This window comes from Odontesthes bonariensis, chromosome 21, assembly GCF_027942865.1.
Source record: "Odontesthes bonariensis isolate fOdoBon6 chromosome 21, fOdoBon6.hap1, whole genome shotgun sequence".
NCBI lineage: Eukaryota > Metazoa > Chordata > Actinopteri > Atheriniformes > Atherinopsidae > Odontesthes > Odontesthes bonariensis.
In genome coordinates this window covers 17,456,407-17,475,572 of record NC_134526.1, presented here as the reverse complement: position 1 = coordinate 17,475,572, position 19,166 = coordinate 17,456,407, and the positions used below count along the sequence as shown (strand labels likewise).

At 40.1% G+C, this 19,166-nt stretch overlaps 1 protein-coding gene across 1 annotated transcript; it reads right to left on the bottom strand.

Moving 5' to 3' along the window:
- Nucleotides 1-3,844: 3,844 nt before the first annotated feature.
- LOC142371833 (voltage-dependent calcium channel gamma-4 subunit-like) lies at nucleotides 3,845-18,687 on the bottom strand. Its single transcript, XM_075454582.1, has 4 exons — nucleotides 18,061-18,687; nucleotides 8,819-8,902; nucleotides 6,962-7,102; nucleotides 3,845-6,554 (listed from the first exon to the last, which is right to left on the bottom strand). The coding sequence occupies exons 1-4, from the start codon at nucleotides 18,281-18,283 to the stop codon at nucleotides 6,028-6,030; spliced, it is 975 nt and encodes a 324-aa protein (XP_075310697.1). The 5' UTR covers nucleotides 18,284-18,687; the 3' UTR covers nucleotides 3,845-6,027.
- Between the last annotated feature and the right edge of the window lie 479 nt (nucleotides 18,688-19,166).

The window sequence follows — 19,166 nt, the reverse complement described above, 5'->3', positions numbered from 1 at the left end:
GTTGCTGCCTGATGTGTGTGTGTCCTAAGCTGTGGATGTGTACGTGCATGCACGTGCCCGTATTTGCACGTGTGTGTGTATGCGCGACACGAGCAAGTGCAATTCTAGTGTAGAGTGTAGCTGTGTGTCAACAGCGTGTGCGACCCCAAAGGCTGTTGCCAAAGTTGCTTCTGTTGTAGTTTGTCTTCAGGTCCTTGACGTTAGATGTTGACTCCAGATGTTTCCTCGTCTTCACGACACCGCTGATGTCCTCTCCTCTCTCCAGCTCTCCAAGGCTCTTTCTTTCTCTGCCTTGTGCCTGGTGGTTGGTAAAAAGGGGCCAGATAACAGTGCCCTAGTTTCTACCTCACTCCTCTCTTCCTCTCCCTCCCTGCTTGTCTTTGGAGCGCTGAGGCCATTCAGCGATGTGAAAAAACTGTACCTAAATGTCCTTACATTTTCTACACTAATTGCTCGGTCGGTGTGACAATTTTGCCAAGATTGGACACTTTGACTTAAAGTTTTGGTAGAGCCTATTGATTGTGAGTGCTCCCCTTCTGCAGTTCTACTTACAACATCAAAGATGCTACGATCAAAAACAATTTGACACCACGCTGTTATTTTAATTACCGATCAATCCCAATTTTTATGGAACCTTTTATTCTGTGACATCTCTCTCTTATTCAGTCCAAACCGTTACCAGCTCAACTGTCTCTGGCGAGGTGTGCCAGGGGACTCCTGGAGGGAAGATTTCCTGTATTAGTTGTCGTCTGACTGAGCTGATCTACTTACTCAGCCAATCAGCTATCAAGTTTTAAGACAAGGGTCCCACCTGATGCCGATAGCTGATCCAGATAAGGGAAGACAGAAAAATGTCTTTATCATCGAACCTCTAAAATGTGAAGGTTATTTTTCTGTTTACACCATTTAGCCTGAGTTGCTTGAAAGCAATATTAGAATTTTTTTACAGTAAGTTTAAGAAATTGTCTTTGCATAAAAATCTCAACATATAGTGACTTAATTTAAGCTTTCAACACAAAACCTCCTGTTAACTCTTACAGGTGGCTGTGTACAGCATGTGATTGTTCAATTCTCAGCTTTCTTCTTTTAAAAATCAACATCTGAACACCAATCAGATTTGGTGCAAAAATGTTTGATCTTTTTTCTTATTTGTGTATATATCTTTACCAAAAGAATGAGATAACCAAAGGATGTGATGCATTTCTAAAGCTAGAAACATCTCAAAGGCGCAATCAACCTTTTCCCTATGAAATGCCTCAGTAAATGGACAAGCTTTTTATAAACCAATGTGCCCCACTTTAAACAGGACTCTGGCCCATTTTCAGCCCTGATAACACTCACGCAGCTCTGAGATGTTAACGCATTAAATGGTACGCCACTTAAAGCAAAAGGTAAATCCTTCTAAGAGGATGCAAGATAGAATGTGGGTAAAACTGTGTTTCCTAAAATACATTGTTGATGTCTTTGAGTGGAAAAAAGACTGAGCAGAACAGAACCACCAGTGCTAGTCTGATGTCTTGTCAGGAAATCACTGCGATGTATGAGAACTAAAGTGATTGGTATAAAAACCACCTGCAACTAACTGTTCTATGATACTCAAAGATTTATCTTGAAAGAACTTGAAAGAAAAAAACCCTCAGCAGGGAGTTTGAGAGGAGATGAGAAACATTTGTGTTCATTATCACTTTCCACCTGGATACATTTGCAGCAAAGCTGCCTTTTCTCCCAGAGGACCAGTCCCTCTCTGAGGCTGTGAGAGCAACCGTTTGTCTATAAGTATATAATAATAGTGTGTTTTGGCACTGCTCGTCTCCCTGGGCGACCTCCTGACCTGTGCCATTTGCTCATGGTCCCTTGGTAACTGTGGAGAGACCAAACACCCCACAGCTGCAGAGTCTCTAAGTAAAAGACAGCAGTGTGGACGAAAGTGGTGACACACCACCCACGATACAGTGTGTCATACTGAAAGAATCACCAAGTGTCAACGACTGAGGTGGAAAAGCACTGAATACAGACAACAACATCTGGCAAGAAGGGATATCTGATCCACTTGTGACAGCTACTCAACAGGTTGCCTTACCAAGAGTGTTACTGGCAAGATTTCAGTTCCAGGTCTGTACAATACCAACGACAGAAACATACTTGACAGCACAGAAATCGGGACCGACATTTCTAAACCCAGCAGTGATTTACTTCAATTATGGCTGCCAGCTTCTTGTCAGAATCTTTATTCCAGAATGAAAAACAACCTTAATTAGTGGCTAATTTTACCCATAGCAGGCTAGATTGCAAAGCCTTAAGAGGGACCCAACTGTGTTCACTTGTTAATGACAAGCAACATTACTCAAGCTAAATTAGATTACCCATGCCCCAAGGCCATTTCTATGAGGATGATGTTAATGTTCGTCTCTAAAACCACCAGATCAGTTGTAATGCATGTTCACCTGAGCGGTGCCGTCCTCGCTCGTTTGACCTGTTTTAATCAACTCATTTGCAATCGATCTACGTGAAAAAGAGGTGATGTGGGACTGTGAGCTGTGAGTTAATGAGCACAGATTGAAAAATGAAATTAGGTAAAAATTACAAGGAGCTAATGTAGCATTCATCCTGCAACATCAGGTGCTTCTATCAAAATATAATTTCCCAGGTTATATCAACAGCCCTCTTTCCTTGTTTCTGAAAATGAAATGATTACTCTTAACAGGGTAGCTTTTATTTTTCATGGATGCAGATATGTGATACATGGTACACGATGCAGTTAAAGATTCGATATTGTGAAGCTTGTTTCAGCCACACTGAGAAAAGAGGTTTGTTTTGCTCACCGACTGAATCGGCTGAGTGACCGTCGGGATTAAAAGTTGTCTCATTTCGTCAGTTGGAATCTCTTTGTGTGAAAGTGGCTGCGTTTTAACATTTTGATCTTAGAGTCTAATCATTAGTTTTATGCCGACTGATTTATCTTTTTATTATTTTGACAAGTAATGTGAAAACTCTAACTCTGTAGTGGCTCAATCGGAGATTGACAGCGATTCAGCAATTTAAGAGGCATTCAAGGCTCGGTAAAGGTCAGCCACAGACGTAGCTGCAATCAAAGGTCTTCAGTGAAAAGCAAGCACCACTGAGATGATTGCAAATGGCCGTAATTATGTCATGTGAATCTTGTACATTTCCTACACAGTTGTAGCTGTACAAAAGTACACCAACACTTGGAATGGCAGTGTCAGTGTATCTATGAAGTCCAGCACAGTGTTCCTGATGCAGGCATGGTGCTTTTATGGTGTCCCTGAGGTGCAGTGCACAACAGCACCAGACAAAGTGCAAAGATGATCATAAAACACAACAACGGTTCAGAACACAAAATTTGACAAAATTTGACAAAATTCATATATTTTTTAAAAATCTAAAGAGAAACCAAAGCAATTAAAAAGGAAGCATCTCAGATATTATTGATATAATTTCAAAAGTACAACAAACCAAAAAATAAATTAACAAATAAAGGATAAACATTTGTCAGTTTGTTTTAAGATGTGTTGTTTAATTAAATAACCATTTGGTTTTTGTCTTTTGTTTTTTTGTCTAATGTTATTGTGTTTTGCACTTCAGGAACACTGTACTTGGCCTGCTAAATAGTTCTCCATAGTCTCCAGAGGATATTACTTCTCGCACTTCTGTGAGGTTTACAAATCTAATGTCAAGTGAAATTACAATTTTTCTTTTAAGTGCCATGAGAAAAATGTCAAACATATGCACACACCTTCATGTACGAATTGTAGTACCTTTGGTTGGCCCTAATCCATTACTCTTTTACGTTTACCAAGAAATCATCACCAAAGCACAAACAATATGACCCTGATTTTGTTTATTTGTCTCTGTACAGTATGTTTGGGGGTAGTATGTAGCTTAGAAATATTTTTTTCATCAGAACAATGAAAGCAAGAAATACATTAGGTCATAAAAAGAGCAAAGGCACTGAAAATACCTTTACAATAGTGATGAGATTGGTGCCGAACATTCTCAAGCATGTTGAAGGACTTTCTGATACTATAAAAGAGAATCAGTTTATTCCACTTCCCCATAGTCTGCAACTCATCCAGTTATTATTTATCCTTCCAACCATTCAGACGGAAATCTTTAGTTAGCTTTTTTTTATGAAAACAGAGAAGGTGCTTTGATATATAGAAAGCCATAAATCAATATAAGCACACACAGTAATGTACAGCTGATATTCATATATGGAACAGAAAATATTTCGCCGCTTTCCCTAAACATATTGGTACTTATTGTACTGCACCTTACAAAACAGAATATTCAACAGATTCACTTACTAATAACAGCAAAACCAGGTTTACCTGAATATAAAAATGGTAAATTGATTCACATGACCATTACCCAACATATGAAGACATTACCTTTGAGTAGATCCTCCGTAAAATAATGCTTTGAATTCTCTCTTTGTGTCTTTTAACATTCATTTTTTTTTCTTTTTTATTGAACTTGTATTTACAGCTTTACATTACAAACATTACATTCTTTTTTTTGCACACTGTAATATAAAAGTGAAATACCTACACTGATGGCTTTCTTTTATATCTGCTCAGGTGGATATAAGAAGTGTTATCCAACGGAATACTGAACACACTAATTCTATTCTGTGCTTGAAGGAGACCACCCCTAAAGAAGCCCACATCTGGTGGTTCTTAGAGCCAACTAAAATAAAAACTCTCACAGCACTTACTTAAAAGAGTAATGGCAATTTGTTTTGCCTCAAATAATTTTTCACCAAGATTACCATTGTCATTGGTCTGTTTCCTGTCATGGCCACAAAATATGGAGAGGAACACAAGAGTGTTCAAAACCGCCACAACTACGTATTTCCTGAGGGAACGGACAGACAGAGCAGTGATGGATGTGCAGGGCAGCAGCTCACACGCACGTCTTGTATTAAAAGCCAAATCCTTTGGAGACGCAGCTCCAAACAGCTCCCTCTGCTTCTGTCTGAGGCCTCTGTTTGACAAAGGGGAGGTGTGTGTGTTGGGTGGGGGGCTGCCAGATGGACTCACAGGCTGTGTGATAGACAGATATGAATTCCCCGCCTGGCTGTGATCTTTATTCTTGAAACACTTGATGCAGAGATTCCATTCAGAGCAATAGGAAGTCCTGACCTATGTCATCATCACTATTCTGGGCACCCCCCCTTTGCTGCTCTTCTTTTGTGATTGGCACATGCACAAAGATACATCCATCAGAGTATGTGATGAATGGATGGTAGACTGTCATAGAAGTGAATAAAAGGAGACCACTGAAAAGAGGTTTTTCACTGACAGAAAGGGACATCTTGTTCCATTCTGACAAATGTCAGAGAGAAATGGGATTAATGAAGAGTCTGCACAGAGATGAAACCCTTTTGTATGGATGGGACAAACTAATTATCAACAGGTACAATCTGATTAAATACTAAACATTCAATACGTTACAACTCGGCAAGTATATTGTTTTGAATAGACACTGACTTTTGTAAACCTATGATTAGAATATAAGATGAAACCAAATATGAGGACAGACTACAAGCTTTGGAGAAATGTTCACACCTCAACTTCACACACAAATGGAACACTTTTCAGGTTGAAGAGTATATGTCACTTAGCACCTTGTTGTTGGATTTACAGGTAGAATAATACTGATTGGCACACCTCAATGCCTTAATCTGAAGAATGTAGGGAACATCACACAGATGAGAACTGTAACATACTGCTCATTTCTGCTGAGATGAAAGCTAACACTACTTTTGGATTGGATACGGCGCAGAAAATTATCAGTTTCTTCTGCTTTAATGACCTCTAAAAGAAGATAATTTACACAAGTTGTGTTAATTGGCTTATTTCTGTCCAGCTGACGGTCCACTTGTCTCATTGTTGTCCTTTCAAAATTGGCAAACTCTAACATGGCAGTCACAGGTTTTCCAGCAGGTCAGGCCACTGATTTTACATACATTTTTGCTATTCCTCCTTCAGGTGAGACCAGCACTGCTCACACGGGTGTTGTCCTGCGATTCACCCCGTCCTTTAAATCGTTTGGGAAACAGTTATGGACTTGCAGGAACTCACCAGCCACCTCATGCTCAGGGCTGTACGTGTTCTCCGTCACACTGTCCCTTGCCAGGGCATACATGGATAGCTCATCCAGGGGCCCACTAGAAGATGGCGCCCCCTTAAGACCGACAACTGGCGAGTTCTCCCTGGAGGCCTCTGTGGAATGAGAGCTGGCATGCGATGTCCGCCGACGGTATCGGAAGCTTGGTATCCTCGAGTACGGGGAAGAAGTAGAGAGTGAACGAATAAATTCACGCCGTGCCTTCCAGCGAACTTCCTTGTTCTTCTCGATGTAGATGTTGATGGAAAGGACAGCCACAGTTTCAGCTACGATAAAGGAGAGGGCACCAAAGTAGAAGGACCAGCCATAGGAGTAAGTGTACTTCTTGTCATCATCACGTTTATCATTCGGGTCTCCTGTATTGCTGGAGATGTAGACAATGATGCCTATAATGTTGCTCAGACCTAATAAACAAGAAAGGGGGGAAACAACAAACAAGGATGAATATGCAAGAAGAGGATTCAATGGAAAGAGAGGACAACATTTTTTTTAAAGAGAGGAGAGACCCACCTGTGAATTTTCTCTTAAGAGTGATCAAATAAAGCTGTTCATCAGCCAATGATTACAGGCCTTTTATCATGTTTGATGCCCAAAATTACATGTCTCCATCGCTTGTGTGTGAGGTATGGGAATTTAGGTCCTGACCTTCTTCAAGGCAGAATTACGTTTGTCTTCATGATTGCGCCATTGATTGAGTACAAAGTAAACCACATGTGCCACATCAAGCTGCCTTTCTTCATTCTAAATCCCTGCCCACATGATTGCTCCTCGCTGGGAGCAGCACTGACAGAGCATGTGTCATCCATCTCACCTGCAGCTACAAAGAGGATCCCTGCACTGAGGAGGACGTTGTTTGTCTTGTTGTACACTCGGCCCACACCAACACACAATCCGCCGAGCATCAATAGGACGGTGCTGAGGATGGGGAACATGCTGGAGGCACGAACTATTCCTATGGAAACAGTGGAGGGGGACTCATTCGGCCTTCTTTTAACACACATTAGTCATTATTTGATTATACAATGAACAGTCTGCCTAGTAAAATATGTATTTTAAAATTAACGGAACAATGTGTCAATCAGACGATATATGTGTTTTTGTTATTGAATGTTTGTTTGTTGTTTTTTTATAAAAGCGAAATAAAAAAACTTTAATGACAAAAAAACAATGTGTCATTCAGTACTTCAGAGTTTGTGCATTAAATAGGCAGCACAGTTTTTGAAAATAAAAGTAAAAATTGTCATTAACCTTTCGAAACCTCATCTATTCAGTTCCACCGCTTTTTCACTTCTTTTTCCAACCATTTTTTTGAGAACTCCATTATCATTTATTTTTTAGGGCCTTGTTGTGACAAAGCTTTGCTAATCAGCTGTGGGTTGGAACAAGAGCTCTCACTGACCATCAACTCCCATAAAAATGAGTCACTCTGTCATTTTACTTCATCCAAGGGTGGATGAGCTTATTCAGCTGTGAAGTCTTTCATTAAGCTCCCCTTTCATTTAGTCCAGCTAATGGACTGAGCTTGGACTTTATCCAAAGTCTGATAAATCCGCTTGTTCCCTATCGTATATGAGCCAGACACTGAATCAGCTGTGCTTTAAAAGAGGGCTCCCTCACTAATTGAATGCTTGTTGTAGATCTACATTGTAGCTAGAGAGGGAAAAATAAAAAGTAAATTTCACCCGACGTTTTATTTCCTTGAGAGCATGACACAATTCGTTTTTTCAATACATCTTTTAGTTATTTGGTTTGCATCATTTGGTTTGATTGTTCATTAGTTTTATGACTTAGTTCTGTGCTTAAAGTGTAAAAAGAAGATCAAGAATCCAGGTAAGATTGTGTTCTGGTGGGTAAGGGCAGTGGAGAAGTTGCTGATGTATTTGAGTGCGCCTACCCTCAGCTGACCCAGAAGGTTTTGTGTGGATACAAACAACATATATTCTCAGTTTTTCAATAATGAACGACAAATGCATGGTCAGATGTGCCATGTATAGGGATTCATAATGAGTCTGGATTGCTAGAAAGTCCCCCGGGCACTAATGGTAAAGTCCAACCAGCATAAAACATACTAATGTCAATCATTCGTTTTTTTCCTAATCTTTGAACAAAAAACAATTATCAAGCTACAACCCAGACATGAACAATGAAAATTAAACTGAGAGACAAATATGCAATTATGCATGAATAACTGTGCTGCAAACAGTTTTCACACTATTTTTCTAATGTGGAAATGCACAACGTCACGCTCTCTTTTGTTAGGTTAACACGAACTGATTAGCAGGTCAGAAAAACAGAATTAAAATGAGAAATCCAAATTGTTGCATGTTAATATTATACAAACATGCAGCTGCTTTTACTGAGCATTGTGACGAACCACAGATATCCAAAAAGATACGAGTAAAAAACTAGATACCATGAGGTTCAATCATAGTTCATTTAAAGCGTCTCACTAAATGCCATCACATTATAAAGCTGGTACCTTCTGCATTCGCATAAGGTTGTTCTGTTCTGCATTATACATCAGTCTCTGTGTGCAGAGTATTGTCTGTAGAATGCTTTCTTGGCGGTGTAATATTCAGACAGAATATGTCTTCAGACATGAGTTTTCCCTTGAAGAACTCAAAATGTCAACGATTCCAGATGAGAAAGATGAGTGGGCAAAACTTACGTAGCAGATATTCAGAGCTGTCTGTGTCGTAGTCGTTGTCATCGGGGAAATGGTTGATCCTATAACAGCTGCCTTGATTGATGCCTGTGGCGCAAAAGAACCAGAAAGAGTTTCCATTTTAATGATGGAAACTGGGAACAAAAAGGCACTATTTGCATACATTTATCTTTGTTTGGTTAGAGGTGTCTGATGGATGGGTGGGTGCTGAAGTCAGATACACTCTTGCCTCTCTCTAAGGACCTGTGTTTTTGCTAAACTGCTTTCTCTTGAAAAAGACGCTCCTGAGCTCTTGTATGAGATAAAAAAAAAGATGGAATGGAAAGTCATATCAGAGATTATTTTATATGGCTTAACTGAGCAGTGGAAAAGGAGCATCAGGAAATAAAAGGGAAACACAGACTTTATATGTCCTTGATTGTGATTTATTTAGTCAACGGTCGGGCGTGTGTTCTTTTTAACACAGACCTTGTTGTTTGTTATAAGAACCTTGTCAGAGCGTTCGCCCCTTTTCTGATAAGAGCTTTATTGCAAGACTTTAATCTTTGAACTAAACTTAAAAGCTTGCTGAACCAGCCATGAATCCTTCAAACTAAAGATCACAGCTAAGTGCACACTTTCAACAGGAAAACTGGCAGTACTATGCTGTGGTGTGATTAAGATTGCTGTGCCCACCCGGATCCACTAGCTTATACGATTATATATAGATTACATTATTTTAGAGATTATGTATCCAAATCTTGATCACATAGCAGAAACAAAAACTAAGGACATATTTTTGTGCTTATATAGCATGACCACTGTAATACAATAGCTACTAATAAGCCTTTGAATCAGCAATCTGGAACGCACTGCTCTCATCTAATCAATAATTCTTATTATTCAGCTGATTTTATAATCTGACTTGACACAGACAAATAGCCCAACCGCTATGTGACTTCCCGTCAGATTTGAACTGCTGTGTATAGTGAGCTAATTTGATGATGGTTTATCTGGCAAACTTTTTAATTAAACAGAGGTGGAAACCTGTTCGTGCAGTCTGCAGCTATGCATAACATTGTTCTAAAATAAACCGATCAAGAACAACAACAAAAATAAATCTCCAATTGCAATTTAAAGTCATGTTTTAGAAAAGTTGGGATGCTGTGAAAATGCAAATGAAAAGAGAATCTGTTCAATTGCAAATTATTTAAACCCTGCTTTTTTACCAGACAATATTGCAAAAATAGAGTTTTTTCTTTTTGAATTTTGTAGAAGAGATTCTACTTATTTTGAATTTAATGCCAGCAATAAGTGGTTAACAAAAGACAGATTGTGTGAGGCCAAAAATATACTTTGTAAATGGGGTTTACGTCTACCACCGTGCATTGCATTAATAAATGTTTCTGGAAATCCAGAGAACTCCACACACTGTGGGGATAACCGGATCAAGCCGTCATGATCTTCAGGCCCTCAAAGCAGCCCTTCATTAAAATCTACTTCAAAGCTAGAGATTGTCCACTGAAGAAACTTTTTCCACAACTGGAGATACTGGAGATAATGACAATATAACAATATTTGAGTTGATATATGAACCACAAGTGTTTGGATGTTTCTACCATATAGAGGAGTGAGCTGGAAAGCAACATACATGTCACCAGAAACGAGTACAAAGCAGCAATGCTTGACAACTCGTTGTAAGTCTTTCAAAGGATTTGCTTCTGTATTCAAATGTCAGAAAACATTCTCATTTTCTGCCTGTTTTGGAAATCTCAACAAGAAGTTGGAATGAATATTGTGGACAATTGCGTGTAGAGGACTGCAGCGTGGATGTTAAAGCAACCATCTATAAATGTTAGCAGATTTAAATGGTTTGCAAACTTTCTGAAATAATCACTCTAGTTTGTTATTCTTGACAATAGCGTGGATGTTAGCTTCACACAGCAGGATTGAGAGAGAGCTGGCAGCTCTATCTCGAATATGTAAAATTAAATAATCCTTCTGTCCAAACGTTATTGCTTTCAGTTTCCAGCTCCACATGTGTTTCTGTAAAGATTAAGGGAGCTGTGCCCACTCTTGCAGCCCTGAGGGCAGCATGTGAACATTAGTGTGTCCACTCAGGTATTGCGTTGCCAACAATGCTGATAGAAGCCAGAGTACTGTAGTCATTTGACATGGGACTGACTGCTGAAAATATTCTTTATTAAACTAAACTTCCAGTTTAGTTTTTTTTTTCTGAAGAACTTCATACCTGAAGTTACTGATCTGCATAAAACCTTCCTTAACTTAATCTCTGTAAGCAACTAGAACTGTTACCAGTTCCAAAAATACAACCCCAATTTAATCTCTTATGCTCTAACTGTCAGGATGTGGTGGATGGAAAGGTGGACACGGATGCGGACTTCCAAAAAAGGGGTTGATTTATTAACAACAAAACAAAGTATAAACAAAAGGCGCGGCAAAGCCGGATTCAAAAAACGTAACTCAGGATAGATACTTGGGAAAAACAAAACAAAGGACTTAATATGACCTGGACAATAAATACTTAGCTTCTCGGGTTTCGTGGAACATGGATGGCAACAAACAACATGCAACAACAACAACAGCAACATACAACAACAACAGCAACAGCAACAGCAACAGCAACAAAGATCCAGCAACAGCAACAGCAAAACGACAGGGGAGGCAGGAAACTAAATAGAGGGCTGGGAGTGATTGGGGAGTGAGTGCAGCTGAGGAAAAAACACAGGTGACGTGAGTGAACTAATGAACAGAGTGAAGGGAAACTAAAGCATGACAAAAAACTAAACCTGGACTGAAAACAAACATAACCTAAACATGAAAACCAAAAATGAGAGTCTCTGGGCGTGACACTAACAAGCAACATGGATTTGAGCTGACTTAACATATAAACACCAACCTTCTCATTAATACAGGATGGACAGATATCCATCAACTCCAATTCCTAGGTGTCTACAATTGAGCCACATAGCCATCATTGTCTGTGGCACAGCTTTTAAGGACATGCTTGCTTTCATTAACTAGGTCTGCTGCTTAATGAGGGACATCAAATTAATTAGTGTCAAATCAGTTTGTTGGAAATAGAGCACAAGATTCTGTGTCTAGTCACGGAAAAAAAGGGCTTTGGACTATTTAAAGCATCGATGTGAGACTTTGTGCCTTGTGAAAAAAAAGAAATACATCTGGTTCCCGTGGTAAGATAACAAAAACACAGACACCTTTGCTTTTCTGTTAATTGCTGTACAAACACCAAATCATGCTGCAGAACTTGTTGCAGATTTAATAAACGCATATGTGTTATTATAACATAACTTCTACTAAACTGAAATGGCAAACAGATTTTGGATATTTTAAAACTGCACCGAAAAATAAACTTAAAACGTTACTACTAACTATGACACAATATTTTCGACCTTCTGTTCCAGCCCAGTCCACACTACTCCAACCTGTTTTGACTCCTCTGTCTCTTCTGTCTGGCCACAGCTGACGTGTCTTTGCCCATGTACACTTGTTGGGATCAGTGGTCCATATGGGGACCAAAGCCTGGCTATAATAATGTGATTAATATGTCATTTCTGGGGTCTGGTTAGGGTTAAGACAAAGATTTGAGCTGAGGTTAGGGTTGAGGTTAACGTTAGGGGTTAGTCTGTCCACACCAAATGGAAGTCAGTGCAATGTCCTCATAAGAATAGCTGCACAAGCTTGTGCGTATATGTCAGAGAGAGTTAGAGAGGGGAAAAACATAAGAAAGTGATAATAAGACAATATTGCACCTGATTGAAAATTTGATTCAAAGTGGGTGCCTCGAGGCTCGTGATTTATGAGTGACAGTTATCCGCTCAATGTCTACGTTTAGTTTGTGTGTGTGCGCGCTTGTGTGGAGGCTGTCAGTTGGACCCATGAAATGAAATAAAAGTATGAATATTGACTAGCTGGGAGGGAAAGAGGAGAGAGGAAGAGATTAAACATGGGAAGAAGGTACAAGGAAATGAAACTGCAAAAGCCCAGAGAGCAGAGGAATGATAGTGATGGAAAAAAGTGATAGGAGGCCCCGTTAAAGAGGAGTCAGTCAGTGTCGAAAAGCAGCAAAACAGCGAGCGAGAAATCGGGTTGCTAAAATGAGCATTAAAGGACAAAATGTTGATCGGGAAATCAAGTTTGGAGGACAGCTGCAGAAATGTGTGTAAGGCGCAGGTGACGAACAAAAAACACGCTTATCAAGAAATCAAGGGGATGTTATAATGTGACAGTGTTGTGACAAACTGGGAATTAATCTCACACAGTCAACACATCTCAGGCAAAATAATGGGTTCCTTGGGCTTGACTGTTGTTTCAACACCACATGCTGAGCATGTACTCCTCTTCTCCATGGTAACTGTTAGTCTTTAATAAGCTCATTTACATAGACAATCTCAAAGGATGCTTTTGACATTTTCATTGTATTTTGATACCCATTAAATAAGAGACTTCCCTGGTACCACCACTTCCCCTTCACAAATCTGTCACCACTCAAGAGTACATGACTGTGAACACAAACACACACACACACAAACATGAGGATGCAACCATACAAATACATGATGTACAAGTGGCATCTCTCACAGCTGCGGCGCATCTGCCAAGAGGATCATACAAACGTCATTATTTTGAAATAACGCAGCTCAGCTCATAGCCAATAAGGGAGCATCCCTTGTGGAATCCACCAATAGCGTTGTCTCATCATGTCATCACTTGCTCACTCTGGGGTCTCATAAAGTACAGTAATGGCCTCCAGTGGGTGATTAGTGGACGATAATGCTACAAATAACAGTTTCACAGCAAACAAGGGCTGCCGCACTCTTTCTTCTTTTACTTTTACCTTTGTTTTTCGTACATCTGAAATGCAGAATGTCAACACTGACGAGAGAGAGTACCCTGAGGTTTACACCAAATTGGATGATTATGTTTTATAAAGCTGTAAGTGGGGCTCGATATTAAATGCAGATGTGAACACACAATTGCCACTGGCTTAGCGAAGCCTTCATTTATTACTGTGGTAGCAGGGAAAGCCAAGGCAGCACATAAAAGCATCTGTGAAACAGCACAAACTGCTCCAATGTTATTCTTTTTTTTTCTTTCAGTCCAAGTGAAGATAAGAGAAAAGCAATTTGGCGAAGACATCAGTGATTCAGTGTGGATATGACTGACAGTTGGTTAATTAAATTGTCACCAGGCTGCAATTTCTTCAAACACAGCTTGAGTTCGACCGTGCATGTGTACCCAAGTTGCTGGAAGAAAACTGAGATCTGTCGCTGCATGTAATCTGTTTGGAAGGCTCTTATATATTGTCACTTAAAGATGCACATGAACAATTGACTTTAACCTAAAATCTGAGAGAGAATTGTTTGGATGTATACGTCTGTAGTGGCTCATTTATTCGGCTTTTATTTTCTTATTAAGACCTATATTTTTCATCCATCTTTTATTTTTACCAGCAATTTCCCCATTTTGGAATTTTGAACTATATTAATTTAATTCAAAATGGAACAAAAACTAAAATATATAGTTTGCGGAGTTATTTAAACCTATTTTCAACAAAGTGACAAAGGAAATTGAATGTATTCAAACTGTTATTAGAAAATATTTTTTAGACAAATAGAATTTGTTGCCAGCAACAAGGTCCAAAAAAAAGTTGGAAGGAGTCAAAGAGAGACAGAAAAGTTTATTAACGATACAAGTAACAGAAATCTGTTGTTGCTACATTCAGCAGATTAGTTGGTGACAAAAAGAGCATCCACCAAAGGCTGAGTGCTTCAAAGAGGATGAGTCATTGCTCACCACCTTGTGCCAAACTTTGTCAGAATATCATTTAAAAAAATGATGAAAAAAAACAAGTCTCCAGACGGTTGCAGACATCAAATACAAGATTTGTTTATCCTTTTCTAAATACAATGGAGCTGGCCAGTGAACAGACTAAATATAATGTCTCCATTAAACAAAGGTTTGACTGCTGTAAAAATAACGAACAAATTCTCAAAATCAACTTTTTTGGCTTAATCTGTCTTACTTAGAGCATTAGACGTATAAACCATCAACTACCCCCCAAACAGGCTGTTTGCTTCTTTCAAGAACTGGACACGATTGTAAAGATGTAACCTGGCTCTGCTCAAAGTAAACTAAATCCCCCTGCTGGCTTCTCTTGGCTTAACTAATCAACACACGGTAAATCATTTGTTTGATATACACACAGGTAATCATTTATGAAACTGCTGGCAGTATACCTCACATTTTCTAAAATGTCAACCCATTTGCAAATAGCAAACAACATTGTTGCATGTGACAAAAAGACAAATGAGTCGTTCTGGGCAGTGCAGGTACAGTATCTTTTAGGGGCGAAAATAACATCCCTTGGCATTAACTTACATGCAAATAAAGCTATTTAACACATTGAAGCTAACCGATATTGCATTCTTGATTGTGTAATCAAACTGAGTGTGTAGAACATTAAATATTCATCTTTAAGAAACTTGTTGTAAGAAATGTTGGGAAAAGGACTTGGTCATTTCAGCATCCTGGAGATTAACCCAGCTCTGGCTCTGGAGCATTAATTTTCAAAGTAGGAAAACAGAAATGTAAGCCAGGACGTGGAAAAAAATAGTGAGAATGGAGAATGAATGCAAAACCTTTACAGAACAGAATCGAAAGTGCACATCAGAAGGGAGGAGGATGCAGCGACCGAGGTGGAAGTTGAGACCTGCCGGCTAATTAGTGCCCCTGCATGGCTTCTTGGTTACATTATTTTATCGCAGCAACACACATCCACTGACCCCTTCAAGAAAAACAGCTGCCTCACCAGTGACACCAATCCACCACCTGCTGAGACACTTACTGTAAATATGAACCCACAAATTGGATTGTTAAATACTTAATTCAACAGTCTCTGAGTCACCCTGATGCAAATCAGGGAAGCTCGGTGCTCTCAGTGAGTGCTGACCTCACAGAAAACAATCTAAAGAGCCATTGTGAAATCTAAAGGACAACATAAATGAAGGAGTTGAACTTGTTCATAAGAAGCCTCATTTCATTATTCGTGGCTGCTCTTTATTGTTACTCAGCTTGCCAGAGAAGAGGTGAAGCCTCAGGAGCATGGTGCCCAGAAACACTAAACACATTCTTTATTCAGGAAGAGACTGAGGGCTGAGGGGTGTTAAACAGCTTCCGTGTGTCTTACAGTGATGTGTTGTCACTGAGAGACATACTGTAGTTGCTGTGATATGTTCAGCAAAACTGGGTGACGTTTTCCCCTCTTGCTACAATACAAACAGAGCCACCCCCCTCAAAAACCTGGTGGGTTTTTTCATTATGACTGTAGGGTGTGTGTGTGTGTGTGTGTGTGTGTGTGTGTGTGTGCGTGTGCGTGGGGGGTGTGGGGGTGCCTTCCTTGCTTGTTTTCTCCTCCACACTAATGAGTCTCCATGACAACTGAGCCACCTTGCAGCAGCTTTTAGTTTCGGGCAAAGGCACAGAAGTGAAACTATCTTATCACAACACACTTCACATCCGTCCACCTTCACCACAGGACAAGCCCGGCACCGTTTCATCACAGACAGTGCCGTAGAGTCTCCCTGTATGTGGGCTCTGGCATTATGTCTAGGAACTGTAAATCTTAAAGCTCGCTGAATAAGCCACAAATTAAGCAGCAAGCATTGCGAAGGCCCAAGATCTACACCACAATTGTCTCCACAGGTAATACTGTTATCTCGTGTTAAAGCAAACTGTATGATTTTGTTCTTGGGGTTCAAAATATCAATGTGCTTTTGGGCAAAAGCAATGACAATATAAAACAACCCCCAAAAATGTACTTCTTTCAATGAAATGAGAATTGTCTAAGCATGAAAGCTCACACTTTAAACCCAACACAAAGGAAAGGAAAATACATAGAAAGCAATGTAGATTTTCCACAATGAGTTATTAATTTTGTTTCAACATTGCTCTAGAAATTACAGTCACTGTCATGGCCGCTCCACCCCTCCCAGTAGCACAATGTGCAGTGTTTAGGATTAGCTCCTCCTCCTCCTCCTCCTCATGTACCAGACACATTTATCTGAAAAGCTTGTCTAAGCTTATTATCCCAAGTTTCTACAGTTCAGTGAAATCAACATTATGTATTGATAATGAAATTAAAGACTTGTGTCTGCTCTGATTGGCATGCACATAAAAAGCTAAATAAATTTGCCTTACATCCTGTTGCACCCTAGATTTATTTGGCCAGTGAAAAAGCCTTGGAAATTTTAAGATATGCAAGTTTCTGTTTCTATCACTGTCATGAAAGACGTCTGTCAGCAAATCCATCCAGTCACATCAGTTCTCCCATTGATAGCTGAGGCGAGAAGTCAAGGGGTGGTCGGGAGGAAGATTGGTCAATGAGTTTCTGTCTGCCTCTGAAATAAGACGTCACTTCCAGCGCACCTCCTATTTAAGCATCAAATCCTTTAAATCACTCAAAACACTTTAAAAAAATTTAAAAAAAGACAAAAAAAGACAAAAACGCGCGAGAAAAAAAATGTTTCGCCTGATGTCCCGTCACGAATACATACATCTACCCTTGTTATTACTTTTACTTGGACATGACGTGAACTCGGAGTCATCTATTTTTAAATCACTGGGCATGTTTCCATAGCAATTTCAGGGATGTTGCCAAGCAACAGCATCACATACAATGAAGACATGAATGAAAGTAGACTAATAGCGCGCTCATTTCCTGGCTGCGAGCGGCGTAAAAGTGAATGGGCTCGACGCGCCGGCTATGGCATCGCATTCTTTGGCAAACAGCTTCATTTATTGTGTGGGTCTGAACAATACGATGTAACAGTTGGCAGACGGCTCGAGATGAGCACTCCGCCGGACTTCCTCGTCTTTTCTTTTGAACAGTTCCTAAAATTCAAACCTGTTGGCATCTACATGTATTTCCATCTTATGTATATCACTTAAAAGCTGTTTTATAATTATAACCATCTTCAAGCTGTGAACCTATCTCCAGACAGACACGTTTGGCATGCGTGATGGGAGCTCGTCCTTTTGTGCGCTCTGATGACTGTGCGTACTGGGATACAAAAGACTTCTCTGAAACGCGGACAAACTATTTCCTACATGTCACAAAGCAGTGCAGTACTGGTTTCACTGTGCCATAGCAAGGCGCATATAAGTGGGTTCAATGTGTAGACTCAGATCCAAAAAAAGTGAGAGTAGACTTGGAGCAGGCTTACCTTCAATACAGCAGATTCTCCACAACCCAGAGTGGGTTAGATCGCCCTTCTTAGTTTTGGGCTGAGACTGGGTCTCGTCTGTGGTGGTATTGGTGCCATTACATATGTATGCGCGCGAATAGAGCCAGTAGTCCGTGCCGATGGCGATGGTCATCAGACTGAAAGCGGCAAAAGCCCCCGCTGTGGCCAGCAGCGTTTGAACCCCGCGGTCACACCAAGCCATGGCGCTTCATACTAGTTTACGCACTCCCCGGTCCAACATGTACGCGCCAGAGCGCGTCGGGGCGCGGATCCTCTGGTCATTCTTGTGCGTGGGGCGTCCCTTTTTGCTACTGTGGGGAAAGTGAAGCGTGCAGTCCCGAAGAAAACAGAAGAAAAGTGGGGAGACTGTTTGAAATGCTCACCTGATGCTCAAAGCCTTCTGACTGCTGCTGTGAATGAGAGAGTACATGAGCAGTGTCCACTCCTGATGCTCTACAGTGATTGAAGCGCACTGGGTTGCATGACAGCAGCGGCACAACAATTTAAACCTTCTCGACAATTCATTCTTCTTTTTCCTTTCCTTGATATTTGTCTCAAATCACTTTTCTATGCTTCTACACAGACTGCATCTCTGTTAAATGCCATTACCAACCGGGGCTACGTCAACGACTCTTAAGTGAGACCCCACCCTCACCAAATCCAACCAATGCAAGGGGACTGGATAAATGATAACATTTTACAGTAGGGTGCAAAAAATTCTGTTTGAATACCATGGAAAAGATGGGGAAGTTCTGCTAGTTGACTAGTACTTACTGATTAACTTGCATCCCAATTTATTCAAGAATGATTAGTAAATGGTCAGTTCATCAAAAGAAAACAAGTGAACAAGTTATCAAGAACAGCAGGATAGTTGATTAATCAGTCATAAAGGAGGACTGTACAGCAGATAAAGATGAGATACTGTAACAGGTAGGGAGATACTATATTAATGAAACATAAGGAAATTATTTATCAATCAGTATACTTGAATTGATCATAGCTGTCTCTCCATCAGAAATCTGGATTAACTCTGAACCAGCCAGTGAAAAGCACAAAAATGATAGCGACTTTTGTTTATTGCTGGT